The sequence below is a fragment of the Sinocyclocheilus grahami genome, unplaced genomic scaffold (genome assembly GCF_001515645.1).
Source record: "Sinocyclocheilus grahami isolate Dianchi unplaced genomic scaffold, SAMN03320097.WGS_v1.1 scaffold138.1, whole genome shotgun sequence".
Classification (NCBI taxonomy): Eukaryota; Metazoa; Chordata; class Actinopteri; order Cypriniformes; family Cyprinidae; genus Sinocyclocheilus; species Sinocyclocheilus grahami.
This window is the reverse complement of record NW_015505317.1, coordinates 624,309-644,631: the sequence shown is the minus strand read 5'-3', so window position 1 is coordinate 644,631 and position 20,323 is coordinate 624,309. Positions and strand designations below refer to the sequence as shown.

General features: G+C 37.2%; 4 protein-coding genes and 1 pseudogene across 7 annotated transcripts in view; 4 read left to right on the top strand and 1 right to left on the bottom strand.

The window, feature by feature from the left end:
- LOC107591164 (probable proline--tRNA ligase, mitochondrial) overlaps positions 1-3,084 on the top strand; it is a 4,098-nt gene extending 1,014 nt beyond the window's left edge. For 2 of the 4 annotated variants that reach the window (XM_016280218.1, XM_016280221.1), the window contains exons 3-4: positions 861-1,447; positions 2,070-3,084. In XM_016280218.1, the coding sequence (XP_016135704.1) occupies positions 861-1,447; positions 2,070-2,951 (1,469 nt within the window). In that variant the 3' untranslated portion in view covers positions 2,952-3,084. The remainder of the gene's footprint in view (positions 1-860; positions 1,448-2,069) is intronic. The other 2 variants (XM_016280220.1, XM_016280219.1) reach the window with 2 other exon arrangements.
- A 126-nt stretch (positions 3,085-3,210) lies between these two features.
- Positions 3,211-4,679, top strand: LOC107591194 (probable proline--tRNA ligase, mitochondrial). Its single transcript, XM_016280276.1, has 2 exons — positions 3,211-3,219; positions 3,665-4,679. The coding sequence occupies exons 1-2, from the start codon at positions 3,211-3,213 to the stop codon at positions 4,544-4,546; spliced, it is 891 nt and encodes a 296-aa protein (XP_016135762.1). The 3' UTR covers positions 4,547-4,679.
- Positions 4,680-5,816: 1,137 nt separating this feature from the next.
- Positions 5,817-8,296, top strand: LOC107591193 (tetratricopeptide repeat protein 4-like; annotated as a pseudogene).
- A 1,071-nt stretch (positions 8,297-9,367) lies between these two features.
- LOC107591163 (tetratricopeptide repeat protein 22-like) lies at positions 9,368-14,101 on the bottom strand. The gene is made up of 7 exons (XM_016280217.1): positions 13,528-14,101; positions 13,194-13,249; positions 12,932-13,047; positions 11,995-12,113; positions 11,524-11,685; positions 10,290-10,442; positions 9,368-10,012 (listed from the first exon to the last, which is right to left on the bottom strand). The coding sequence occupies exons 1-7, from the start codon at positions 14,086-14,088 to the stop codon at positions 9,485-9,487; spliced, it is 1,695 nt and encodes a 564-aa protein (XP_016135703.1). The 5' UTR covers positions 14,089-14,101; the 3' UTR covers positions 9,368-9,484.
- A 1,946-nt stretch (positions 14,102-16,047) lies between these two features.
- The window catches only part of LOC107591165 (leucine rich adaptor protein 1-like), an 11,400-nt gene continuing 7,124 nt past the window's right edge, over positions 16,048-20,323 (top strand). The window contains exons 1-2 of the mRNA XM_016280222.1: positions 16,048-16,238; positions 16,459-16,668. Of these exons, the coding sequence (XP_016135708.1) occupies positions 16,474-16,668 (195 nt within the window). The 5' untranslated portion in view covers positions 16,048-16,238; positions 16,459-16,473. The remainder of the gene's footprint in view (positions 16,239-16,458; positions 16,669-20,323) is intronic.

Sequence of the window (20,323 nt, the reverse complement as noted above, 5' to 3'; positions counted from 1 at the left end):
TGGCTGTGACACAGGAAATATTAACATTAGGATATAAAATATTCTAAAACTATAAAACTTAGCCGAGCCTGTCTGACACTGATGTACTCTGCAGAGGTGAACTGTGGCAAGGGGGTCCTTTAGAGTGACCGCTACCCCTGATATTCCCTGATTTTATTTAATTTTCTTGAATGTCTGACGGTGTTGACAAAAAGTGGGGACACAACTTTAAAATCGTATTAAACATGCATGTGTCATTAAAAAACAACCTTGCTTTGATAGGAGATATTATTAAGTGTTACTTTTGATAAAACAAGCTCTTTTTCATCATTAAAAAAAAATACCATTTTTATCCATTTTATTACATATGAATGATTGAACCCTTCTCTGTGGCCACACTGTTTTAGATGTAGTGAGAAGACATTAAGAAACATAGATTTGGTATAATAATGAGAAAATTAAATTGAAGGTGATAATTGTGTTAAATACATTCTATTATTAATCCCTCGTGACATCTAAAATTGAAAATATTTTTATTTTTAAACCTAATAGCAGTTACCCTTGCTGGACCTGCTTTGTACCAAGTCTCAAGAATGAATGCTAGTTTAAAAAAAAAAAAATATTCCGAGGCACAAGGATACCTTAGTCCTCATCTTTTTATGAATCAGTAAAGCATATAGTAGATAAATATTAAAATGTTTTTGACTATGTCTGAAATTTCATACAGTGTAATTTTTTTTTTTTGATTTTTATGAATAACAGGCATTTCATTTCTCCATAATTTTCTGCAGGTGCATACTCTGTGTGGAATAATCATTTTTCCACTGTAACCCATACCTTTGTTTGTTCAAGCTGTTCTTGCTTTGTTTTTTCATTAAAAGTCTCACAGAATTTGAGTTGTCAAAAAATGGAGGGGTTTATGCATCACTGTCATCGCAAGCTCCCAACCCTCCTGTCCAGGACTCTCTTCAAAGCTTTAAAGAGAAGCTACATCAGCTGTACCATCCACACTTCTCCCCTCGTCTCTGTCCCTTCCAAACCAACCATTCCACCACCACTCGTGTCTCGCCTCTTCCAGCCGTCCAACTTCCGGGAAGGTCAGGAAGGAGGAGACATGACATGCCGCAGCCAGAGACTGATGCTGCACACAGGGCTTATCCATCCCTCCAACCCTGGCTGCTTCTATTACTTACCAGTCGCTCTGAGGTCCATGGAGAAGCTGGTTCGGCTCATTGATGAAGAGATGCATGCGATCGGTGGGCAAAAAATTGACATGCCGGCATTGTGCAGTGCAGAACTCTGGAAGAAAAGTGGCCGCTGGGAGCTTATGGGGAAAGAGATGTTCAGGTTACTTGATCGGCACAATGCTGAATACTGCCTCGGACCGACTCATGAAGAAGCAGTCGCAGAGCTTTTTGCTTCCCAGACGACAATATCCTACAAGAAGCTGCCACTTCTGCTGTACCAGGTATTAAAAATGGCCTTTGCTGATGCTTATGTTAAAATTAGGGCCCAATGCTAAGGATTTTTCAGATTTAGGTTGAAATTTTTATACATAAAATGAAGAAATAGTTATTGTTTTTTGACACATGTAACTAACATGTATTCTAATATATAAGGTTATGACACCAACATTTTAGATTTCACAATTTCAGTAACACAACAAAAACTACTAGCCTAACTAATATTAAGTTAATAAATTATTAAAAACAAGTAAACAGTATTAAAATAAGAACAAATAAACAAATTACAAGCAATAGCACAAATAAATACAATAGAACCAATAAAAACATACTTGCCAAGATTGGCATTTTGACATAATTTAGTGTATATTTGTTCGTTCAAAAGCAAGAAGATGCAAAATAGTACTCAATTCGGTATTTGCATGCTGTCTGGGTAAACTTTTGTAATGACATGGCAATTGTCCAAATGGGCCAGTAGCAATTCCGTCAACTGTCCCGAGTTTCTTTAATTTCATTTTTCCTAGGCCATCAAGCAGTCCTTATTGTCAAGCCCTGACTACTGTTTTAAAGATGCTTTCGTGTAGGTCTGTTATGTATATATGTAGATAACATGGTTATACCTTGCAGGTAACCCGCAAGTTCCGTGATGAACAGAAGCCGAAGTTTGGGCTCCTACGTGGCCGGGAATTCTACATGAAAGACATGTATTCATTTGACATTAATGAAGAGGCGGCTCTTCAAACATACCACTCTGTGTGTCAATCCTATGGACGGATATTTGACCGACTGGGCTTGACGTGGGTGCAGGTACAGGCTGCCACCGGCAACATAGGAGGCACACTTTCCCATGAGTTTCAGCTGCCTGCAGACATTGGAGAAGACCAGTTACTTGTTTGTGGGAACTGTGGCTTCTCTGCCAACATTGAAACCATGGAACAAGGGCAGACTGAGTGCTCACAGTGCCAAACGGGCACACTGACTGAATCCAAAGGCATCGAAGTGGGGCACACTTTTTACCTCGGTGCAAAATATTCACAGGCGTTTAAGGCCCTGTTTGTTAATGCATCCAATGTGCCCGCAGTGGCTGAGATGGGATGTTTTGGACTTGGTGTCACTCGAATACTTGCCGCTTCTATAGAGGTGATGTCATCTGAGGATGCTATTCGCTGGCCTGGGTGTATCGCTCCTTATCAAGTGTGTGTCCTGCCACCTAAAAAGGGCAGCAAAGCAAATGAAGCCACACTAGTGGCTGAGAAACTGTCTCAAAGCTTGGGAAACAGTCTACCCAACTTGAGAGGAGAGGTGGTACTGGATGACAGGGTTCAGATGACCATTGGAAAACGACTGAAGGATGCAAAAGTTTTAGGATATCCATATGTGGTAGTGGTAGGACAGAAAGCTCTGGAGAATCTGCCCAGCTTTGAGGTGATTTGTCAGCAGAGTGGAGAGACCATGTTCCTTAGTAAAGAGGGCCTTGTGGATCTTTTAAGTAAAGCTGAAACTATCTAATCTATTAAAGTTTTTGTGTACATTTTACAGGCTACTGATGTTCAGGAGAATTCAATCATTGCTTGTGTCTGTAATAAAAGTATGAGATGTGGACATCCCTGTAATGTTATAACAAGGAAATATTGATAATAAAATGGGTTTGTTTGTAATATTTTTGTAATTTTGTTCTTGTCAATATAGAGCCACCAAGATTCACTAAGTATGATTTAATTGAGTATAATTTAAAGCATTGGTAAAATAAAAAAAACAAAACAAAGAGATGAACTCAGTAATGACGTGTTATCAGCTAGGTAAGATAAGTGCCAAATTCTTTAATGGAAAGTAGCTAAAGCCTACTTGAAAGGTAGCTTGATGTCATATGCTAATAAGCATGTTTAATACATTGTCACATCAATTTTCATTCTGCCTGCTGTCAGCCCTTTACATCTGTTTGCTTCTTTTCTACTCTCTGTGCTCATATAGTGTATTCTAATACAGTCAAATTCCCAAAAAAAGCTGTTTGCATTTACAATTGATTTATTTTAATTTTATTTTATTTTCGGTGCAAAATACAAAACTTTGCACTCACAGCGTCAACTGTCCCGAGTTTCTTTAATTTCATTTTTCCTAGGCCATCAAGCAGTCCTTATTGTCAAGCCCTGACTACTGTTTTAAAGATGCTTTCGTGTAGGTCTGTTATGTATATATGTAGATAACATGGTTATACCTTGCAGGTAACCCGCAAGTTCCGTGATGAACAGAAGCCGAAGTTTGGGCTCCTACGTGGCCGGGAATTCTACATGAAAGACATGTATTCATTTGACATTAATGAAGAGGCGGCTCTTCAAACATACCACTCTGTGTGTCAATCCTATGGACGGATATTTGACCGACTGGGCTTGACGTGGGTGCAGGTACAGGCTGCCACCGGCAACATAGGAGGCACACTTTCCCATGAGTTTCAGCTGCCTGCAGACATTGGAGAAGACCAGTTACTTGTTTGTGGGAACTGTGGCTTCTCTGCCAACATTGAAACCATGGAACAAGGGCAGACTGAGTGCTCACAGTGCCAAACGGGCACACTGACTGAATCCAAAGGCATCGAAGTGGGGCACACTTTTTACCTCGGTGCAAAATATTCACAGGCGTTTAAGGCCCTGTTTGTTAATGCATCCAATGTGCCCGCAGTGGCTGAGATGGGATGTTTTGGACTTGGTGTCACTCGAATACTTGCCGCTTCTATAGAGGTGATGTCATCTGAGGATGCTATTCGCTGGCCTGGGTGTATCGCTCCTTATCAAGTGTGTGTCCTGCCACCTAAAAAGGGCAGCAAAGCAAATGAAGCCACACTAGTGGCTGAGAAACTGTCTCAAAGCTTGGGAAACAGTCTACCCAACTTGAGAGGAGAGGTGGTACTGGATGACAGGGTTCAGATGACCATTGGAAAACGACTGAAGGATGCAAAAGTTTTAGGATATCCATATGTGGTAGTGGTAGGACAGAAAGCTCTGGAGAATCTGCCCAGCTTTGAGGTGATTTGTCAGCAGAGTGGAGAGACCATGTTCCTTAGTAAAGAGGGCCTTGTGGATCTTTTAAGTAAAGCTGAAACTATCTAATCTATTAAAGTTTTTGTGTACATTTTACAGGCTACTGATGTTCAGGAGAATTCAATCATTGCTTGTGTCTGTAATAAAAGTATGAGATGTGGACATCCCTGTAATGTTATAACAAGGAAATATTGATAATAAAATGGGTTTGTTTGTAATATTTTTGTAATTTTGTTCTTGTCAATATAGAGCCACCAAGATTCACTAAGTATGATTTAATTGAGTATAATTTAAAGCATTGGTAAAATAAAAAAAACAAAACAAAGAGATGAACTCAGTAATGACGTGTTATCAGCTAGGTAAGATAAGTGCCAAATTCTTTAATGGAAAGTAGCTAAAGCCTACTTGAAAGGTAGCTTGATGTCATATGCTAATAAGCATGTTTAATACATTGTCACATCAATTTTCATTCTGCCTGCTGTCAGCCCTTTACATCTGTTTGCTTCTTTTCTACTCTCTGTGCTCATATAGTGTATTCTAATACAGTCAAATCCCAAAAAAAGCTGTTTGCATTTACAATTGATTTATTTTAATTTTATTTTATTTTCGGTGCAAAATGCAAAACTTTGCACTCACAGAGCTTGTCCAAAAAGTCGCTAGATTATTCATTAAAAGGGTTTATACAGTCACTAAATATACAGCAACAAAATCGTTTAATTGGCATCACTGATGTGATTTAAATATGGCTGGGGTTTGTAGCGTAAAAACATACTGTACATTTCCCATTTCCTCTTCATCACAGATGATACTGATTTTCAAATCAGTATGAGCGCTTAATAAAAATGGCCAAAAGTTCTTAAATGATTCCTTTTAATAGGACATTTTACTGATATTTCCATTACCTTCTTTATTTTTGTGTGGGAAATTTTCATTTTTATCTGGGAGAGTTTTCTCATTTTAGCTCTCATAGAACAGGAATTGTGACATGTACATCTGGTGCAAAGGCCAATATGCCATGCCTTTCTAAGATTGATTTCAATTTGATTTAAATACATGCTCAATTAAATATTTGATCAACACTTTAATTTATACCTTCTTAATTACAAAGTCTTTTAATTTCCTTGAAAGACATCATTATCCTTGGTATCATTGACTTTATCATCAGACATAAAGTAGCTTTTTGTTTTATTCCAGACCAGCTGGTGGCAGTAATGCATCTCTCATGTGTGTCTGTCAAGCAGCACAGGAACAGCTGCTTGCTAAGGCCATGTGGTTCTTTGCTACAGTTTTTTCATAATTGTTATTTTGGAGTTTTTTGTTTAGCTCCTAAACATTATACATGCAGTACCCCATTAATTTACGTGGGACATATAATACAGAACAGTATATCTTGCAGGAGTTTAATAAGGTGCCCATGTTTATGAAGACAACCCCAGAAAACATAGACCCAGAAAAACACCCTGATCTCGCCTGCATTCAGTCTATTATCCATGATGATGACAGAACACCTGAAGGTGTGCAGAGCACTTTATTTCTTATATTCTCGTTGTTTTGATTGTTTCTTCATGTAAGCAACGTACCTCCCTCAAATGACAATTGAATATATTACAACTGAACCTTTTCTTTTTCTTCAGAGAAAGTCAGAGGTCTGAAGGATGAGGGGAATGAGTACTTTAAGGAAAAGAGTTATAAGAAAACTGTAGTGTCTTACACAGAAGGACTGAAAAAGAACGATAAGGATATTGAACTCAATGCGATTTTGTACACAAACCGTGCAGCTGCACATTTCCATTTAGGTACAGTCACTATTCCCCAAACACACACAGGTCTATGTTAAAGTTGCCTTGCAAATGTCTCAGAAAGAATAATTAAGTTTTTCATTTTTGATGTATGCAATTAACTATTTCCTCCAGGAAATATGCGTTCGGCTTTGAATGATGCCACAGCTGCAAAGAAACTGAAGCCAAACCACATTAAAGCCATAATCAGAGGTGAGTTGTGTCTATAGTTCTTAGAAAACAATTGTTTTTTGTACAGAAAATAAATATGCACAAACTACATATGTATATCTGTGTAATTTTTTTGTGTATGTATTTAGGTGCACAGAGCTCAATGGAGCTGCGTAATTATGCAGGAGCATTGCAATGGTGTGATGAAGGTCTCCGGCTGCTTCCCACCGACAACAAACTACAGGAGCTGAGAGCCACAGCAGATAAACAGAAGGTAGAAAGGCTTGACAGGAAGATGTTGTTTTGGGTGAACTAATCCTTTAAATCCAGAATGGGTCACCCCAAAATGAAAATTTGCTGAAAATGTATTCCCCCTCAGGCCATCCGAGATGTAGATGAGTTTGTTTCCTCATCAGAACACGTTTGGAGAAATATAGCATTACATCCACCAGTTGATCTGGTGATCTCCAGTGAATGGGTGCCGTCAGAATGAGTCCAAACGGCTGATAAAAACATCACAATAAGCCACAAGTAATCCACACCACAGTGCATCAATCTTGTGAAGTCTAAAGCTGTGTGTTTGTATAAAAAAAAAATCCATAACTAAGGAGTTTTTATTTTAAACCGTATCTTCTGGCCAACATATCAGTTCATAACCCATAATAACACTTCCTCCAGTGAAAAAGTCCATCCCCTGTTATCCTCCCACATCAAAATCCACTGACATATTTGTTTAGAACTGTTTTGTTTCGCTTGCAAACAGTGCTTCGGACAGAGAGGATGATGATGGTGATGGAGTTGCATCAAGAGCCCTGGCTGATCTGGAGCTTGAGAGAATCGGCTCGCAGGAGGCCACAGGAGCTCGTGTTTATATGGATGAGCAGGGAGTCCTTCACTGGCCAGTGCTGTTCCTCTACCCTGACCTGCCTGAGCACAGCCAGACGGACTGCATATCTGCTTTCTGCGAGAACTCCAGGTTTGTTAAAAAGTCATTATCAAAATGTGTATCCTTTATTAGGAAAGGAGGCCTAAATATTAAATTGCTTCTGAAATTTGATTTATTCTTTAAATTGAAAATCTGCATATAGATTTGATTTTTATAATCACTCATTTGTGTTGTTCAGCTTCATGGACCATTTGGCAGTTATGTTTGGTGAAGAGCTTCCCCCTGGGATTTAGAAAGAAAATATCAACCTCAAAATCTACAGGTCGGTATACAAAGAAATCTACAAAGAGACAAAAAGAACACCACTGGTGGACACCTTTTTGATCCACACCCGTCCTCTGATGCTAGAATTTAAATTAAATGTGATTCCAAGATTCCAAAAGATTTTTTTTTTTGTAACCTCAAAGTTTTTTTTTTTCCAGCTGTTTCTTGAGAATCCTGAAAAAGGAAACCTTTATCAAGTTGATCTTGAAAAGTCACTTCTTAACATTCTTCAGCACCAAAGGTATTTCAGAGGAATTTCTTCTAAGTAGTTTTATCACTGCTTGAATAGGTCTCTGATGTTTTTCTCTCTATATTGTGTTCTTTCCAGGTGCTCTGTGAAGGCAGGGACACCTAGTTTCATTGTGCTGGTATCAGGCTCTCCATTCTCTAAGCAGATTTTTATCAGAAAAAAAGGTCCAGAGATTGAAATGATGTTCTGTTTGGACCTTAAAAGACTTTAAATGCCTTGACTATAAATCACCCTCCTGCTATTAAGGACATTTCTGCTCACCCCACCCCTTGAGAAAACTCAAAAAGATTGAGGCAGAACTTTGAAGTGGATTTCTTTTGCGGCAACATCAATGATTCAACTTAAAAGCATGTACCATCTCAACCCCCAATCATTTTTGAGGGGGAAAAATTTATTTCATGTGCAATTTGAAATATAAAATGTATTGCAGATGTAAAATACAGATATAAAACATGAAAATGCTGATTATTTTTAGATATTGCAGTATTTAACTCTGCATTTTTACCATTGCTGATGTCGTTCCAAACCGGTATGACTTCATTTCTTCAGCGGAACACAAGAAAATATTAACATTTGAGACCTTTGTCTTCCATTTATATTGACAAAAAACAATGAGACATTTCTTAAAATATCTTTCATGTACCACAGAAAAAGGTGAGTCATATGGTTTTGAAATGTGATGAGGGTGAATAAATGACAACACAAGTCATTTTTAGGTGGAGTATTGCTTTAAGAAAGCTTCCTGTTATGATAAAATAAACTAGACTCAAAGATGTTATAGCCTTTCAGACAACATTAATAACCAGTGCTGGACTGATTTATTGTTTACTGTTTAATGCAGACTTCATTTACTGAGCTTTAATTCAACCACATAAAACAATCTGTGATTTAAATAAAAAATATATTCATGATGAAATTGAGTTGCCATATGGTTCCAATAAGCCGTACTTTTATGATATTTATAATGACATTTTTTATTACAAGAGATATTGGCACAATTTAAATTAGGCTTTTGTTATTGACAGCAGCATTCTAGCTTACATGAACCACACATTTGTGTAAAACTTGTCTTGTCCAGCGTGATTTGAGAATGTTGAGAGGTTCACATGGTCAATTTCACAAATTTGTTTATTTTATTAGTGACCCAGAAATAGTGCAGTATTCATTCAATGTTTTAATCAAAAGTTTTTATTTTATTTTTAAAATCCTATTTTATAAATGTAAAAAAAAAAAAAAAAGTCCCAGATTTTCAATGTGGTCTCAGGCTTGTGAACCCCATAGTACATTTCCAGGCTTAAACACTTATTTCTTGTTTAACTGGCTCTTTATGCTTTTTGGTATGTGCTAGAGGGGAAAAAAATGCCATGAAGACAACAATCCAAAACAACTTTTTGGACTTTAACACCATAGTAATACATTTAGAATTTTAGAACACATTTCCCTTGTCCATCGCTCAGCATTACCAAAAGTGAATACCTCTATTTGAAATGAGTAGCTTTATTGTTAATTCCTGTCTTAACATGCATAACTCATGGACATCACATAATTGCCCATCAGAACATTATCTGGAGTCCCTTTCCATTGTTCCACAGACTCTTTCAAACAGACATGTACCTTCCCATTGAGAACCTTTTCCCTTGTGGCTGTATGCTCTTCAGCAACTTTCTGACCACTTCCAATCTCCCCTTCCTCACCAGATCTTTTGAGAGCTCTGTCACCTCATCTGTGTGTGCTCGGCACAGAGCCTTCAACTCAGTCTGAACAACGTTTGCTCCATATCGCTCTTCCGCCTGCTTTAAACATTCCTCTAATTGGATAATAGCGTGACCTGTGTCGTTCCCGCTCTGGGTGAAGCTCACTAGAATAGCCTGTAGCATGCAGCGCAGGACTGCCGTGTCTTGGACGCTGGGAGGTTCCAGTTCAAGTGCTTTCCTAAAACAGTCAATGGCATTCTGCTCCTCTCCTTTCAGCAGCAGGCAGCGACCCCGCAGGAGCTGTAGTTTAGAGATTGTAGAGCCCAGAGGACACTGCAGAGCTCTAGCTAGACTGACCAGGGCCTGGTTTATCGCCATCTCATCGACCAACAGGCTCTCCTGCAGGGCGTCCACACCCATGTAGTAGTAAACCTGAGAGAAGGGGAGAGATGAAGGCTCTTAAACTATTAACTATATTAGTAGTAGTTAAACCACATACATATACAAGGCTGCATTTATTTGATGCAGTAAAAACTGTAATACTGTGAAATGTGTTCTAATATGGTGATTTGTTGCTCAAGAAACTTTATTCATCAAGTATTATTTATCAAATTGATAAAAAAGTGATAGTAAAGATAATAAAGCCTTATTTAGCATAAGGGACTTATTCCAAACTTTTGACCATAGTGTATGTTTTATACATAACTACCTGACCCATCTCCAAATGAGTCCTCAAGCAGGGTCGCACTGCCAGAACACGTTCCAGGTCAGCACGGGCCTCTTTCAGAATCTGACGGTCAGGAATGCCACCTTGGCCGCACTTCGCTTTATCAAGATCTTTTGCATATATGGTAACACCAAACTGGAGAAAAAGTTTGATGGCAAAGAATACATATTTTGAGGAACATTAAAACTATTAAAAACAAGATTAGGAAAAGAAAAAAAATAGTGGGAAGAAATTAAAATCAACTGGAACCAAAAATTATTTGAGTTTGTTTTTAGATAATAAAACAATTGATACTGTTCAAAATTAATTTTCTGGTTGTCAAATGTTACACCTGTAGTAACTCTGCTAGGAAGGACACATGTGTAAATATACAGAGCCTTTAAGGGGACTTGGTGATTTAAAAAAAAATGAAATGGGAGGAAAGTTGTATTGCAATGCTTTTGTGTTCACTCACAAATCTTTTGCACTCTCTCGCAAAAAGTATTTGTTTGCTAGAAAATACACTGCAATTGAGTTTTACTTTCCACCGTATTTTAGTTCCATCGCAAAAGTTTTGCAAGCGAACACAGAGTGGAATACATTTTTGAGAAAAGCTTTTAAATGTTTTTTTTTTCTCTCTCTCTCACCATGTCCCTTTAGGGGCTCTGTATGAATGTGAACTGGAGGAAAGTTGTATTGCAATGCTTTTGTGTTCACTCACAAATCTTTTGCACTCTCTCGCAAAAAGTATTTGTTTGCTAGAAAATACACTGCAATTGAGTTTTACTTTCCACCGTATTTTAGTTCCATCGCAAAAGTTTTGCAAGCGAACACAGAGTGGAATACATTTTTGAGAAAAGCTTTTAAATGTTTTTTTTTTTTCTCTCTCTCTCACCATGTCCCTTTAGGGGCTCTGTATGAATGTGAACGCATGTAATACACTAACATTCCAGCCAATTAAAGGGGAAAGTTCTAACATAACTGTTTTTTAGATGCAATAAAACCCACACATAGTGTCCATACATTTTGGGCCAACTTTTTATCATGAGTCACAAAATGGGTGTTTCTTTGCAAGAGCAGGTGTTTTTGTCATCCTAGTTTATCCTATGGTGTTATTCAAAGATAGGTTATAAAAAATAAACAAATACACCGCTAATGCAACATATTCAATGTCTGTGAATGCATTCATCTACAGGCACATGTAAAAAAAACATTGGTAATCAAGTTTTTTGCTTACTTTGGCGCGAATGCAGTATGCCTGCCAGTTGAGTTCTGCATCAGGCAGGACACTCAGGGCCATGTTACAGATACCTCTGGCCATCTCCAGTTTGCCTGACAGGAAGAACACGTTTGCTAGCCTGTTGAGTATGAATGCATCATCCGTGGCGAGCTTAATGGCCTGTGGAAATCAGCGGTGAGAACAAATCTAATCATTTAGAGCCTTTTACACTTCATTATTATTCACAGTCATGGTATTATTAGCTTTAATGTATTAGCATGTCAATTTGTCAGCCTATGTTTAATCATATCAAACATAAGCCTAAGCACATCTTTCTAACACCTGCGTCAAGAAACAAGTTACACGTCACACCCATACATGTTGTGGCTACAGAGGAAATGTGTGCCAATAATCTCAAGACTGGAATCTGATCTATTAGCTTGACCACAATATGACATTCTACATTTTTCCAGGGCTGAAATACAGTACCGATCCGTAACATGTCAAAGGGTCAGATCCAGAGAACCCACAGTCATGGACTGACATTGGCACAGTGGAGAACTCCTCCGTCCGCTCCAGCATGAGACCAACATAACACCAGCCCATTGCTAGAAAGTAGAGAAGAGAGATACAAAAACATTGTCTTAATGATTACTTGACATCTGAGATCTGCTAGAAGACACTGATAAGAGGTCATAAAAGAGCCAAGCGTGACATGTAGAAACATAAAACTGGAAAGATTGGTCTGTGTAACCTTTCACTTCTCCTTTGGGGCCTTTGGTTGTCAGGGCCCTCAAGGTGAGAGTAAAGTAAATGTAACAATATTATAGACAGACAAAAAAAGAACATGAATATATTTTTGCAGTTTTGATGCATACTAGTCTCTTTTGTATGAAGTCCCACATTCCCACAAATTTGTTACCTAAATGTATTAATTCATTCCCTCATTTTTGGTCATTTGTGGCCACATTGTACAAATTTGTTCCCCCATTTTATTTAAATTGTGGCCATGGTTTAGCTATATTAAAAACAAGGGACACAATTAGTACAACATGGCAACGATTTACCTAAAACGCAGGAAGAAATGAATAAGTTGTAGGGATGATTTAACTAAAACGAGGGAACTAATTAATCAAATGTAAAATTGTAAGAATAAATTCTTAATTCGTGGCCACAAAGCTTCATATTTTTGTATTACACAAAGTTGCAAAAATGCAATTATGAAAAAATAAACATATCACATTTGGAACTTCATATCCAATATTTGCCATACATTTGCATTATTTGGACACTGGGTCTCGCAACTGGGGGCCTCTGAAGACTATAATCAGTCCTTGATCTATGGTATTATCTATATGAACATGGGAGCTGACTGTGTTTATTGCTTTATTAAACATCTTTATCATATCTACTCTATGAAAATTACCTTTGAGATGTGTGTTGTCCGATTTTAGAATCTCTGTGAGAAGCTTGAGGCCCTTGTTGAAATAGTTCAGTCTTGTGAGGTCAATGTCTATCGAATCCCTTACAATTCCATCTAACCTATTAAAACAAACAAACAAAGGTTATGATAAGTCTATTATAGTTTCAGTTCATTATAAGCAATGTCTGAGTTGCCTCAAATGCTTAGATAGGCAGTAAGATGTTTGATGTTAACAGGTAAATGTCAAAAATCCGTATGTAAATACCTTATGTAAATTGTTGCCATTTTGAAATACCAACTTCTTTTTTCCTCTATTGGTATCTGTCAGAAATAAAAGAACAGAACAAAGTTAACTACACATAAAAAAAGTATTTTAAAATAGGGTCCAATGTACTGTTTTAATAAGTTATTAATATTTATTCCTTTTTAATACTTATCATTTTTAATACTCATTTTAATAATCTGATATTCTCATAAAATATTAGATAATTTGACATTTTTATAACAAGCCAAGTTTAGTATATGTTATATCATATGGTATGACTATGCCAAAAATGTAATGATACTGTATTGTACATAAGAATATGTGGTGTGCTCACCAGTTCCTCTCCATAATCGAGTGCGCGGTTGTATAATATCAGCGCGGCTGTCAGTCTCTCTTGTAAATCTTCGTCTCTCTCCAGCTCCACATCATGAGGATGTGTGTACGCCTGTTCAGCCAAGCACCGTGCTACCCTGAGCCTGCAGTCTGTCTGGTTCTCCCCCATCTCTGGGCCCATAAGGGCAGCCACACGTTCCATGCACTCCTCCTCCTCCAGCTCGCGGCCCAGGCGTTCATATACGTAACCCAGGTTGGCCCAGGCATTGAGGTTTTCTGGATCCTCTTGGCAGATGCTGCGAAAGGCCTCTTCTGCCGTCTCCAGTTTGTCTACATGGAAGGCCAGCAGGCCCAGCATATTACGCACAGCATACTGCAGTCGTCCCGTCTCAGCTTCAAGCTCAGCCCTGAGGCTCTCGCGTTTGAGCTGGATGTCCCGTAGCCGAAGGGTGACTGGTCCATTGGGTTCACCGTTCAAATTCAGCTCCAAATGAAAGTGGCCAGGGATGTAGGCCATCCCCTCAATCAGAGACTCAATGTCTTCTTCTGTGCTGTCCTCCATTGTCCCCACACACTTACTGACAATGCCTGACTAAGACAGAACAACTTATATGTGGGACAAGAAATACAGGTTTGAAGAGGAGGAGAAATGAGACATGAGTAAGGAAAGATGGTAAACATGTGCTTTCTTGCTTCCTGTAACAGGTTTCTCCACCCGACACTGTGGTTTTTACATTAACTATGGTAATTTCAAAGGACAACATGGGTGTTTGCTTCAGGAACTGTGTAAAGAATGAGTCTTACATTCTGAATTTGAGTGACACACCTTGGTATCATGTAGGGTTTGCCATAGCCATGAATTGGCCAAACAGAACACCACTTTAAATACTGCCAGTTGTGAAAGAAATCATGCAATCATCTGCATGTAAAATAACATTTGAAATGCACTGTGTAACTCTGGTGTTATTTCACAGCTTCCTGATCTGTGTTTGAGTGAAAAAAGTTCTTAGGAGTAAGACAAATGTCACCAGACATGAGGAAGTTCATGTGTTCTGATGAGCATTTTGATAAAGATTTCCTTTATCATAATTATCTGAGTGCTGAGTTGATCTGAACTGGTTTGAGTGCTCTCAGATATGAACAATTATTATCAGAACTGTAAACTTCAACTCCTCCTGTTGTCATTATATAGATAGATAGATAGCTAGATAGATAGCTAGATATATAGATATATATTCATTTTAAAGTAATTTACATGTTATTTTTAATGACATACATAAACTGTATACCGTATTAAGCAGGTTTATGATGCAGGTTTATAAGTGAAAGATTTATTAATATCTCACAGTGAGTAATTTTTTTAATATAGGAAAAAATTATCTTGATCTATTTAAGCAATTCTACATAAAAGTCTCAGTTTTAATAAGTCAGTTGATTTTCTTTTTAGGTGCAATTTCCATCATGACCACTAGGATGAATGCTTTCTTTAAATATAGAGAACACAAAGAGACAACAGTGACATGCATAGGAATTGTGGGTCTTAGATCATGGAAAAATCTTTTTGCATCATCCAAGTAATCCATACATGAAAACAGTGTCAGGTTGATAAAAATGAATTTCCCAATGTTGTTCACCGTCTTTGTCAAAAATATCTTCAGAGCCATGACACAGTATCTTTAAGCAGATGCATGTCATTTTAATTTTTAAATATTTACATACTGTATTACCATCTGGCTGGTAATAGGTTCATATCATGACAAAAGAAGGTGGAGTCAGTCAGTGCTATATATTAAGCTCCCATTTTAAAGTACATGAATGAACAGTGACACTTTACCTCAGACTGGAAATATCTGGTGTGTGAGATTGTTCTCCTCACGCTCCTGTTCTGTTTTTGTCCATGATGATTATAACAGAGGGGGGATCCTCTTTGTGCAGCCAGCAGATGTTTAATGCTGTCATCCTGACATGGTCATGGCCCTGAGAAAACATAAGCCAGACACAGGACAGAATAAGGACTCATAATTCTTGTCTAAATCTGCATTTAATTTCTATATGTAACTACACACAAAACAGACTAAGCATATCAGCCATGTGGTAATATGGACCACAGACCACAACTTTTTTTCATTAGTATGGAAACATAGTGACAACTCACCATTTACTGTTCTGACTTTACAGTGTCCTTGTTACATGTTACATGTGCTTACTATATTAATGACAGTAAATTATCCATAATTACATGCAACTAACCCGTAGCCTAGCTACATGTTGTTAATTTATATTACTCCTTAAATGTATAATTACACTGTAACAAGGACACCTTAAATAAAGTGTAACCACGATTAATTATAATCGAATGTGATATATAGGTATAACAAGGACTGTTTTATAAAGTAGACCTATTTAACTTGTGGGAGTGAATTGCTCATTTCAGCGGTCGCGTTTACTCCGTTATTTACGGCAGTGAACTTCTGCGCTCCGCTCGCTGTCATGCAGGTGGGATTCAGTCCAGCCGTGTGATTCAAGCACATCAGGACCGACATTCAGTTTGAAGAGAGCTCCTGTCCAAACTTGACTTTAGCTCCGAGCATCACATCCACAGTTTATCTCATCACGGTCACGGCATCACCAGCACAGCCGAGGAGTTTGAGCAGCGCGCAGATCGGATACATTTGAACGACGAATCTCCAGAGAGACTCGCATCATGCTCAGGTGGTCTGTCTTTCCCACTGAAGGAGATCATATAGGCTGCATTTCAGCAATAATACTGGATGATTGTTATATCTTTACAAATAATCACAGGGTGTTGCGTACGATTTTTTAGGCATAATACTGTACATCAATGCTAATCATAACTTAGTCAAGGAGCTACATTTTTGAATCCAGAGCAATAAGCATTTCCTTACTTTTTCCCCTCTTTTCTTTTAAATAGATCATTTTTATAAACATGGAGGAGAGCACTACCTGTGAATCAGTCCCAGATTTAAAGGATCTGGAGTTGAAAGTGGGGAGAAAGACCCCAGAGGGGCTCTTGAAGTGGATGAGAGAGGAGCACAAAATGATCTCTCATCATCAGACTGACAATAATGAGACTGAGAAGAAGGGCCTGGATGAGAAGATCCGAAAACTTAGAATGGAGATGGTGAGAGCCAATCCTATATCTCTATTGCTACTAAACTAATAAATTCATTTCATTTACTTCCATCAAATTTATTCTTATGGTTATCGATTTCTAAACTTGTATTTGATAACCTCACATTTATACTCTATATCTTAAAATTCACTCTGCATAAAATGAATGAAGGGCGTGACAACAGAGTCAACAAAAACAATGTGTGTATGTGATCTAGTTATGTAAATGTGTGTGGATGACTCTCATAGCAGATACGCTACACGGTGAGTTTGTTTTCTCCTTTTTGATGAAACATAAAGCCTCTGGCTTTTTTGATTCCTTGTTTTTTCTGTCACATATCCATAAAAAAATTCCAGTGTAAAGTTCTTATATACTGATTATGATTGTATCTTTTCATAACATAACTCTCAAGAAGAAGCCTGCAGCATGTTGTTGTTTTCTCATTTTGAAGGGTCCCAAACCACATTCCACAAACCAAATCATCCAGAAGCAAAATAATTTCTCACAGTATGCCAAACAGTAAACAGTGCATTGAAACAAGACCCTAAAACTGTCATACAAGCAATGATGTTTTTAATGAACAGATGAATTGCTTGCAACCACATGTCTGTGAGGATGTTAAAGTGAAGGAGTGGCTTGAGTTGTGGTAAAAGATTTGCTGCTGTTTTCAGTGTTCATGCTTCATACTGTAACTTTAAACTCGTGGGGCGGATACGTCCTCGGTTGTATAAAGAATTGTTGTAGTTAGGGAAATGAGCTTGTTTCACTGTGGAATGCAGAGCCATTAAGCAAATGGACCCTGATGTTGTTGCTATGGTGTTCTTTACTGAGTGGTAGACTTTGTAAAAGGCCCCAAAGCTTTCATGGAATATGCTACTGCCAGTTGCATTTCTGATTTTTGGAAAGCAGTGTTATTAATTTGCTGAGGATACCTCTGTGATGATCTTAACATGTCAGTGTTTTACTGCATCAGCCAATATCCGTGTAGACAAGCCTGTATGTGGTTTCAGATAAAAAGGTGAAGGGTGCTAAAAGCCACATCTTGACATTTTTGTCTAATTATGTGTTTATTATCAGTATGCTTTGGCAAACTGTAGTTCAACAAAACAAGTAATTGTACTCTTTGTGTAAAACATCTAGAACTAAAATTTACATATGGTTTACAGGCTTGAAACAGAAATGTACAGAAATACAGAGAAGGAGATTGAGGAAATTAAGAAATTAAGAGGAATATAATTCTTATAATTTTTTTAATTTTATTATTATGATTTACATTATTATGATTTCGATCTTATTTCGATTTTATATTAATCAAGTTTTATTGTCATTTTCAATATTATATACACTACATTTACATTGTAACAAAAAAATCAAATTTAAAGGGGTCATATGATGCTGCTAAAAAGAACATTATTTGGTTTTTGAACAAAAAAATGCAGCCTTGCTGATCATTAGAGACTTTGTTCAAAAATATTAAAAGATTTTACCGACCCCAAACTTTTGAACGGTAGTGTATTTATTCTATTGACAACCCTGTTTTTTTTAACAGTTAGAAATACAAACTAAAAATGCCTAATATTTTTTGTGCAATGTCTTGAGCATAGGTCTTAATACATTAAAATATCTATAGCTACTTTTATATGTTTGGAAAGGAATCCCTCACAATGGGATCATCATATTAGGCACAGTCCATGGCATCGAAAAGTTTGAAAAGCCCTGGCAATAACTGAGTATAGTTCAAATTCATGGCAGTAAAACACTTTGTGGTACAACATGGCTAGCGGCTTCCAGGTAATTTCACAACATAGCTTGTTCTAGAGTAGATGGGGTGTTAGAGAATTGATTTAGAGTTTTAGTGTTCTCCTGATGCCATTCACACTGTTCCCAAATAGTCATGAGTTACAGCAAGCCCAACTGTCATTGAACTTTACCACCACACTGTGACATTGTGACCCGGATTGCTGCAGTCTAGTGACACACACACACACACACACACACACACACACACACCATTCATTCACACGCAACAGTATAGTGTGAGACATAAAAAATAGACTTGCATATCATTAGAAAAATTGTTACCTGACTTTAAAACATTGGAAGTAACTGGGAAATCAAACAGCTTGTTATTTATGTCACATGTGATCTGCGTGAAGATAGAGTGAGAGATGTGTCCTTGATGACTTTGAGCATCTTGGCCCCCAGTGAATGCACCTCTCTCTCCCTGCCTGACACAGATGGGAAACACAGGGGATGGTGTGTGTGCTGACAGATGGAGGAAAGGGAGATGACTCTTCCAGTCTGAAAGAACGAGAGGAGAGGGGAAATGACGGAGGGAGAAAGAGAGAAGCAGTAATGGTGAAAGGGAGAGTGGGAGGACATAGAGGTTAGGAAGGAATGCAGAGAAATAGAGTGTGTCGTGTTAGATGAGAGAGAGAGATTGCAGTGACGTATTTCTGTTTGTTAGGAGTAGAAAAAAGTTAAATGAGTACAGAAAGAGTGTAAACTGTGATGCCTTCGAAATGTTTTACTGTTTCATTATGCACATATACATTACCGTTTAAAAGTTTTGAGTCAGTAAGATTTTTTTTTTTTCAAAATAAATTAATACTTTTATTAAGCTAGGATTCATTAAATTGATCAAAAGTGTTAAGTGTTACAAAAGATATGTATTTCAAATAAATGTTACAAAATTATTAAGCAGCACAACTTTTTAACATTGATAATAATAGGAAATGTTTCTTGAGCACCAAATTAGCATATTAGAATGATCTATGAAGGATCATGTGACACTGAAGACTGCAATAATGGCTGCTTAAAATTCAGCTTTGTCATCACAAGAATAAATTGCAATTTTACAATATAAAAAATAAAAACATATAATAATATTTCACAATATTACTGTTTTTATTGTATTTTGGATTCAACAAATGCAGCCTTGGTGAGCTTTTTTCAAAAACATTAAATAATCTTACCAACCCCAAACTTTTGAACTATAGTGCACCTGAAAATTAATCACTTACCCCATAAATTGATTTTCAAGAGCATTTTTTTTTCTTTTATAATGAAGCACATTTACTGTATATTTATTGATTGAATCAATCAACTGAATATTGAATTGAATTCTAAATCTGAACAATTATTACATTCAATTTAACATTAAATACAGTAAAGTAGCTTTAAATAATGAACAAAAAAAATTATAGCACAATAAATATTCTGCTAGATTTTAAATAACTCATAAATAATGTTATATAGCTCTCTGCTGTCTACCATCATGGCAGAATTCCAGTTTTGAAAAGTTTGGAAGTGTTTTCTTCATATTCACTGTTTATACAGCTGACTTAAGTTTTTAATCATCCAAAACTATCTACGGGTCACTATGGTCTCTGCAGAGGTGCGGAACTGGAATAGAATATAATAAATAATACTAATAATAACACATGAATATCTGGTGCATTTTTGTCCCCTGTACTTTTATTTACTTCTATTTTTAACCCTGACTGTAAAATGAGCACCATAATCATAGTTTAAATGACTATGACTATCCATGTGATGGATGTGTGATACGGCAAGTTTAAATACACACACCTTGTGTGTACTTGAACATATTCAACATAGTTTTTGGGTGAACTATTACTTTAACTGATTAGTTTGTCTAAAA